The 8,495-nt window shown below is 40.4% G+C and overlaps 1 protein-coding gene across 1 annotated transcript; it reads left to right on the top strand.

The window, feature by feature from the left end:
- The first annotated feature begins 500 nt into the window (after positions 1-500).
- Positions 501-5,048, top strand: LOC139557699 (insulin-like growth factor-binding protein 6). The gene is made up of 4 exons (XM_071372797.1): positions 501-1,046; positions 2,094-2,128; positions 3,157-3,276; positions 3,547-5,048. The coding sequence occupies exons 1-4, from the start codon at positions 716-718 to the stop codon at positions 3,658-3,660; spliced, it is 600 nt and encodes a 199-aa protein (XP_071228898.1). The 5' UTR covers positions 501-715; the 3' UTR covers positions 3,661-5,048.
- Positions 5,049-8,495: the final 3,447 nt, after the last annotated feature.

Genomic DNA, 8,495 nt, shown 5'->3' with positions numbered 1-8,495 from the left:
CTTTCTCCTGTACACGGACGGTTCATTATTCTCTCTGCAATTCGATATCAACTTTTGTCGTTTTAATTTATCAAAGTTATCTTTTTATTTAGTGCCTCTTTTGCAAGATCCAATCAGTATTCTGTATTCTTCTCTGGTCGGGGTTGACAGAGCATTAGAACAAGTCTTATAGGGCTAAACATTGCAGTCCGTATAGTTGAATGCAATGCAATAGCTTTGTTTAATGGCTACTATGGCAAATATGACCAGAATGGTCTTACAATTTCTCCCCATTATACTTGGTTGTATGTTGTATAATGTATACTGTTTAATGGGGGTTGAAAGGAAGAGGTGGGGGAGATTTTGATAATTTCCAAAAGGAAAATAATCCACCCCCACCTCTTCCTCTACTCCCTCTCTGCCTTCCTCTCCCTCTCTCTCTGAGTCCCAGCCCCTGAAGGTGTCATAACTGTGTTCTCTCTCTCCCTCTCTATTTACCGCCTTTCAGATCTTTAAAAGCTGCTGCTTTGCTGTGTCTCGATCTCCGTTTGTCTCCTCTAGCACTGCAGAGGACTCCTGGCTGTCTTGAGATTAAACCGGCTAAGCATCAAGCAAAGCTGAAGAGACGGAAAGAAGACGGAAAAACAGGAGAGAAGAAATAGCATTAGCCACATTTGACTGAGAGAGGGAGGGAGAAAGAGAGAGTGTGGAGCTGAACCTGAGACCTGGACAGAAAATGCCTCTCCTATCTAACTTAACGACTATTATCTTGTTGTTGATTGCTCACTGCGGATCTTCGACTCTAGCTAACCGTTTGGGACCCTACAAGGGTTGTCTCTCGTGTAAAGAACCAGGTCGGGCCCCCCGCGACCATATTGGGCAGGCAGGCAGTACATCAATGTTGGCCCAGGGAGAGCCCTGTGGTGTGTACACCATGAGCTGTGCCAAGGGGCTGCGCTGCGTGCCTCTTCCTCAGGAACACAGCCCTCTCCAGGCTCTGTTGCAGGGCAGGGGCTTCTGCACCAAGCACAGCAGGACCAGTCCCACGGAGAGGCCCCACCCCACAGGTAAGACTGAGACACACACCACCAGCACCTCTAATAGTATTCAATTCAGCTCTGTGTTGTGTGTGTTAGGGCAATTATACTACAGATTAGTTTATTAAGGGGGTAGCTGTAGTAGCACGTAGTAGGACACACAATCTCTCATCATCAGTGTGAATATTGTATGTGACGTTGGCGTGCACCAAATAGAAATGCTAGTACTGTATTATCATATGAGTATGACATTTAATGTTAGATGCATGACAAGCACTAAACATGGATTTGAAAGGGCTGCATGGTCTTGATTTCTATGCTGCAGTGCCTCTGGAGTCATGTGACTAGGGTTGCACAATTCCGGGAACTTTCCATAAATTCCCTGGTTTTCCAGAATCCTGGTTGGAGGTTTCCTAATTTCCAACCGGGATTTCAGGAAACCAGGGAATTTATTGAAAGTTCTCAGAATTTTGCAATCCTACTTGTGACCAAAATCTAATTTGAGGGACTTTGGAACTAGAAGTCTCAAACATTGCCTTGAGCAGCATATCATCAGTCATGGAATAAATGGAATTTAGGCTACACTATGATGAACAGACATTTGTGAGGCTGTTTAGGCATATTAGTACGTAGTAGCTTGTGTAAGTATGTGTGTGTGTCTGTAAGTATGTGTGTTTGTGTGTGTGTGTAGGTATGCCTCATGATACATGTGATGTGTATGGTTATCGTACTGTACAGGCATTTCAAAGAGAGGTTGTGATCTGTGCGTGTGCATTTTCTTGACAGCACAGATGAGTGTCACGCTGTCACCCACATTCAGATTATGCTGCTTTTCATTGCAAGCTCTCCACCTACTGTTCAGACTAAGCCACTGCGATCCCTTAGTAAGGACATGCTACAGGAACTATACTCATGGGAAATATACACCGGTATCCAGTATATGCTTGATGATTCATGTCTTGCAACAGCTTGAAATAAAATACTTCTAACTTATATAATGATATTAGAGATGGGTTAAGGTTCCTAATAATGCCCTGATTTAATATATTCTTGTTAATATGCTGCTCTCTCCTATAGGTCCACATCCTTCGCATAGTGGTGAAATAGAAAAGGTATGTTTTATCCAAGTATGAAGATAATAATGATTTCTATGTACACTTACCCACACCTGCTTAAATGTGAGAAAATATGTAGAGCTGATTACATAATGTGTTCATATTCATACAGATAGATACTGTATGATGGAAGGAGCCTGGGAGAGTTAGTTATTACTGAAGCTGCTGTGCTATCTGGGTGATACAGTGACAGCATTCTGCAGCCATTCTGAAGCCATATGGGGCATGATGTGTATGCAGCTGCGTGGCAGAACCAATAGGCCATGATGTGAATCAGTCAAGTTTAGACTCGACTGTGGTGGCCTTGGATTTTTCACTTTAAAAGATGAGGTTGACCTGCGATAAAACACAAACACAACACACAATTTGTTTCTACAATTTAACAAATATAGTGCATTCGGAAAGTATTCAGACACCTTAATTTTTTCCACATTGTGTTACGTTACAGCCTTATTCTAAAATGTATTAAATTGTTTTTTTCCCTCACCAGTCTACACACAATACCCCATAATGACAAAGCAAAAACAAGTTTTTAGAAATGTTATGAATACTTTCCCGAATGCACTGTACTGTATATATAGTCACAGCCGCTGTCTCAGTGACCTGAAAAGGCACAGCCTTTGTCTACCAATATCATTATATAATGACATGATAGTATGTGACATATAATATGTTAAGCTTCTGGCTTCATGCTCCATCACTGACATACATGTACTATGATATCCACACATGTTGTAGCTACTTCAATAGGATACTTAAGGGTTCTCTGCATTTTCTGTCATTTAATAAGCATTTCTGCTTGTGTAGTTACTGTATTTATCAATGTGTAGTTACTGTATTGACCAATGTGTAGTTACTGTGTCCATCAATGTAGTTACTGTATTTATCAATGTGCAGTTATCGTATTCATCAAGGTGTAGTTACTGTATTTATCCATGTATAGTTACTGTATGCATCAATGTGTAGTTACTGTTTCTATCAAGGTGTAGTTACTGTGTTTATCAATGTATCCTTGTTCTGTTTAGGCACCCTGCCGTAAGCTGCTCAATAGTGTTCTGCGTGGTGTTGAGCTCACTATCTTCCTGTCTGATCGTGACATCTATATCCCCAATTGTGATACTCAGGGCTTCTACAGGAAAAAGCAGGTAGATACAGAGCAACATGTTTGCTGACGTGAATATTTGCCTGTGTATGTATATATGCCTGTGTGTGTGTTTATGCGATCCAGAGAGTTGCATGCTATCCCTCTTTTAATTGCATGCTATCTCTCTATTCAGTTCAGCCCAAAAATGTCTCCACAGCCAGAGGCTCTGAATAAAGAAGACTTTTCTTTCAGGTCCTCTGGGCTGTGGGCATGCAGACAATAGTTCTGTGGTATGATGACATATCATTCTCTCTCCTGTCACACAACACAGTGTCGTTCCTCCAAGGGTATACAGCGTGGTCTCTGTTGGTGTGTGGACGAGCTGGGTACTGCCTTGCACTCACGTGCCAGCGAAGACGGCACTTTACCATGCGATGGAGATTGAGGGAGGTTTCTGTCCCACAACTTTGAGCCTAGAGGAGGGGAATAGGAGGAGGAGGAGGAGGAGGAGCAGGACATGGAGAGGGGGTGGCTTTAGCTTGTGCTAGACACTGCCTCGACAGGAGAAACCAGGGATTAACCACTTCCTATGGAAATTACCCAAAATTAGGTTACAGTCCTCTAGTCAAGAAACATCTCAACAAAGACACATACCTACAGTACTACAGTAGCAATATCCAGCTTAATGTTCAACAGTTTGCAGCTACAATACCAGTCCTCTGAATCATTCAGTGTAACAATGTGCTATAGCTTACCTAGCTCACATTACCACTTTGTTACTCACTGCCTCAACTAACTGATATCTCAGCTGTATTTCTCCATAATTAATTCCCTGGCTCTTGTCCTGGCTTCGTCCGTTCGTTGTAGATGTTCTGTTTTATAGGATAGCTGTTATTGACTCAGTAGGCTGAAATACTGTTACGCTGGTGTTGGTGTGACACAATGTTTGAAAACATGTCTACGTCACCATCCCCTCTCCCTCTCTCCAAAGATACACTGACATTATGATATTTAATTAATACAATATAAGAATATTCCTTTTCTATTTAATTTATTTTGGAATATGTAGTACTGCTTGAATTTGACACTTATCCTATAATCGCGTCAGAAAAACAGTGATGTGAAACAGTCCATTGTTGTTGAAATGACGTTCCGACTGCTCTGATAGCTGATTGTTTGTACATATTTGGGATTTTTGTGGTTGACAGTGTGTTCTGAAGTGGTAGACAAAAAACGCTTATGGCTGTTACGCTTTTCAAGAAGTTGTTAAGCATATTTTTATATACATCAATATAATATTTTATATATAAATGGTTGGTTAATTTAATGAACTACAATGCCATGTATTTTTATATTGTCAGCAGTTTTTTTAATTTTTTAAACAGAGGTTATTTTATTTCATTGCTAGGGACAACATTGTGCTTTGGCGGCAGTAGCACCCTCATGGCAAAATTCACCACACACATCTGAGCAATTCAACTGTTATGATTTTTACTTCAAGATTTCTATTTTATTTATACTTTGACCATTTAATATTGGAATGTATCATGGTAATGTTTTGCTTTTGGCACATCCTATTAAAATGCTCATTTTCGTAAATGAAGTTGAAATATGTTACAGTTACTTAATTGTCTTTCCCAAGTCCTCATAAAAAACGTTAAATTGTGTGATAAACTGTGTGATTAGATGGTGTCTATTTCTCACCAATCTTGTTGTGCCAATCTCTTTGCTGTGATGCTAGGTCCATGCACAGGGGGCCTGTAAGAGCTCAAATAAAATCTAATGATATCAAACTGGATAACAATAAATAAATACATATATTAATATAATAAAGAGCATTACGGTGTGTTTTATTTGTGAGCTCCACCAGTGCAGTAGCTGTAGTGGGTTTGGATCGCATTCATTTTACAAAGGTGCTTAGTCATAGTCACAGTCTGAAGCACCACACATGTGTGGCAGCTAAATGTAGCACAGCATAGCTACTCGGCTGGCCACTTTGTTCTCTTATGTCAGAGTTGATTTAAAATCATCGCCCTGATTTCAAGTATTTGTTTTCTGTTCAAATTAAGATCTAATAACTGTCTCTCCAAAAATATCTAATAACTGTACCTCCAGATCAAGTTACAAATAAATCAACAGGTTAGGAATTAATAGAATGAATAGGCATCAGTATGATGCAGGTTTTCTACCATGTCTAGGGGATACAAAGGACCATTTGCTCTGGCACTTACAGTACACAATGACACATGCCTGTTTCCAAGGAAACAGCATAGAATATCCAATTTGTCCATGCATAATAATTTGAAATGCAGGTCGAAATGCAGGTCTCGCAGAAGATGATGCAGGAAAGTAAGCAGCGTCCTTTGTTAAATCACACCACATGTCCTGCTTCTGTATCTAGGGTGGTTACATTTGCTATTCGTAGGAGAGTGAATATAGGAGACATCCTATAGCTACTTTCTCTGTGCACAGAATCAACCATTTAAAATGTGCTTAGATGGAAGACGTATCAAAATGCTTATCCATTAACATTGCTTGTGGTATATCCTCTATTACAAACCGGGTTGTTCGAGCCCTGAATGCTGATTGGCTGAAAGTTGTAGTATGACGGGTATGACAAAAAAATTTTTTTTACTGTTATAATTACATTGGTAATCAGTTTATAATAGCAAAAGACACCTTGGGGGTTTGTGGTATATGGCTAATATACCTAGGCTAACGGCTGTATCCAGTCACTCCGCGTTGTGCACAAGAACAGCTCTTAGCCGGATGCACACATCTCCCCACTGGGCACATAGTGGTAGAATCAATGTTGTTTCCACGTCATTTCAACCCCCAAAAATCTCTTCAATCTAATTTAGCCATAGGTGGTGGCAGTGGCGACCCATCATTAGGGACAGTGATTTAATAAAGCCTCCATACCAACATGGTCTCTTTTTTGCATTCTTGAGTAAGGCAGCTCCAAAATGCAGGTGTTTCAACCTAGCTCAGGAGCATAGGGGTTGGTAATGTTCTCTAGTTGCGGCGTGATTGGCTCAGTGTTCTGTCACTCATGGGGACTCTACATCACTGCCAAATCTAAGGGTAGAGCTCGAAAATTCAAGCCCCTTGGATGCTGCCATTGAGTTACATTAGAAGTGCCCATCCAAGAAGGCTCAAGGTCATTGGCCACAGATAAAATGACATCAAATCACGTTATATCTACAGTAGCTTTGATTGGACTGATCATGTCAACATCATACTTTCAAAATCTTAGCTAGCAGTCATCATCATGAATCAAGTAGACAATCTACTGACAATCCTTTTTAATCCTTGTCATATTAAGAGAAATAATGAAGAGAAATTATAGATAAAATGTATCGGTGCTCATCGACCATTGGACATAAACATTACACAACAAGTTGGAAATCGCAAATTCAACAATGAGTGGTTTGGAAGGAATCAGTGGCTAACTGCAAGCATTGCAAAGCAATCACTAGCCTGATATAGAGTGGAGTGGGTGTGTGGTCCCAATTCTCAGTTTAAGGTTCTCTTTTGCAAGCTTAAAATTATAAACATTCATAATTGGCCATGCTGTCAATCCAGCATGATTTCTGCCGCGCTCAAAACAAATGTTAACTCAGAACTGTGAAATCTGTCTTCAGTGAGTTCAAGACAACTGGGAACTCAGGAAAAAACAGGATCTGACTGGGAAAATATGTTTTGAATGGTCTTCCAACTCGGAGTTGTAAGTCAGGAACTCAGGCCTCTTTCTAGAGTCACGAGCTGAAGATCACTGATGTCATTATGATTTGACCTTGTGTAACGGATGTGAAATGGCTAGCTAGTTAGCGGTGGTCCGCGCTAATAGCGTTTCAATCTGTTACACTTGTTCATGATTCGACCTTGAGTTCCCATTTGTCTTGAAAGCACCATAAATCCAGAGAATGCCAGACTTTGATGACAAAATGTGCCCACGAAGGACCACCGTGCCACCTTCCTGTTCAAGTTAGCACAGTACAACAAGGTGAGTCCAAAAATGTATTGTATACTGCTGCATAAATTATGTAATATGCCAGGGAGATATGTATACTGTAGCTAAGAAAGTAATACTAAGTGTATGTTGTGTAGTAAGCTGTTAGTAGCTCATGTGCCTCGCCCTAATAATCAGATATTTTTTCCCCTCTTAATGTTGCCTACTGTTCTGACTTGGCGGTGCACATGTAGCCTATAACCTGTTTCAGAAATGTAATCATCGAATATTGTAAAAGCTTTCATTGTCTGCTTATATGCCCCCTTTATTTATCCTACAGTTCTGACTTGGTATACAGGGAGAACACTGTAAGAACAGCCCATGTTCTGAATTCTTTCGCTGTACATTTCAAAAGTGCTGAACAAATAGTTATATTGACTACATCCATCCTAGCTCGCTCATTAATGTCTTAATCGGAATTATGGATGGCCTCTTATCCGCTTGTCGTCCCCTTATGCCATAGTTTGTACATCTCAATTGTCAGTAGAAACCACATTTGTTTAAGCAAGTCAGCCATATCAGCTATGCTTTTTTTAAAGGCAGGAATTGAGGCTGAATGAACTGTTTCGCTGCCAGACAAGGCTCCACTGACAGCCAGGTGTAGTAGTGGTAAGGTGTTGGGACTGCTGTTGGGACAGCTTTATGTAGGCCCTAACAGTTTATGGGCACTGTTTTTCACCGTTATAGTGCAATTAATGTATTGGTTAGTGTTGTGTTGTGTAGTGGTTTTGCTGGCATGCAACGCCCACATTTTTTCAGGGTTTGCCCCACCAAGATTTACATGCGAAAATCACCACTGAGTGGTGGCCTATATGGGTTGGCAGAAAGTTCTGCACAAAGCACTGCTTTGAGAGAGAGCGCATGAGGGCTGCAATTCCTCTATGATCAATTAATCAAAAAGTAAAATTTTGGCTAGAATGGAATATATTAGATACATGACTTAGCTGACTTACTTTCATAGTCTGCTTTTATTATCTGCATTGCTACAGTAATAGCAGAAATACTGTGAAAGGATAGTTATGGTAAGTAAGAACTCATGAAAGGGACATGTTATCAGCCCATCTGATCACATTATATTATTTGTAACACATATCTTTGGTTTATCACACCTGAACAGTTGGACCAACAGAGAATAGCTGGACTGGAATATGTATTGAGTAGACAGACTAATTTGAAATCCAAAATGAGTGTTAGAACAAGCGCAAATGTAGGCTAAAACTACTAACCTAAATTTAGAAGGATCTGCGCGCGGCACGGTTAACCTTTGA

The sequence above is a fragment of the Salvelinus alpinus genome, chromosome 28, assembly GCF_045679555.1.
Source record: "Salvelinus alpinus chromosome 28, SLU_Salpinus.1, whole genome shotgun sequence".
NCBI classification, from domain to species: domain Eukaryota; kingdom Metazoa; phylum Chordata; class Actinopteri; order Salmoniformes; family Salmonidae; genus Salvelinus; species Salvelinus alpinus.
The sequence above is the reverse complement of the archived record's forward strand: the minus strand, read 5'-3'. Positions and strand labels throughout refer to the sequence as shown.

Coding starts and splice junctions, on each gene's coding strand:
- LOC139557699 (XM_071372797.1), top strand. CDS start 716: ATGCCTCTCCTATCTAACTTAACGACTATTATCTTGTTGTTGATTGCT. Junction 2,129..3,156: donor ATAGTGGTGAAATAGAAAAG/GTATGTTTTATC, acceptor TGTTCTGTTTAG/GCACCCTGCCGTAAGCTGCT. Junction 3,277..3,546: donor GCTTCTACAGGAAAAAGCAG/GTAGATACAGAG, acceptor CACACAACACAG/TGTCGTTCCTCCAAGGGTAT.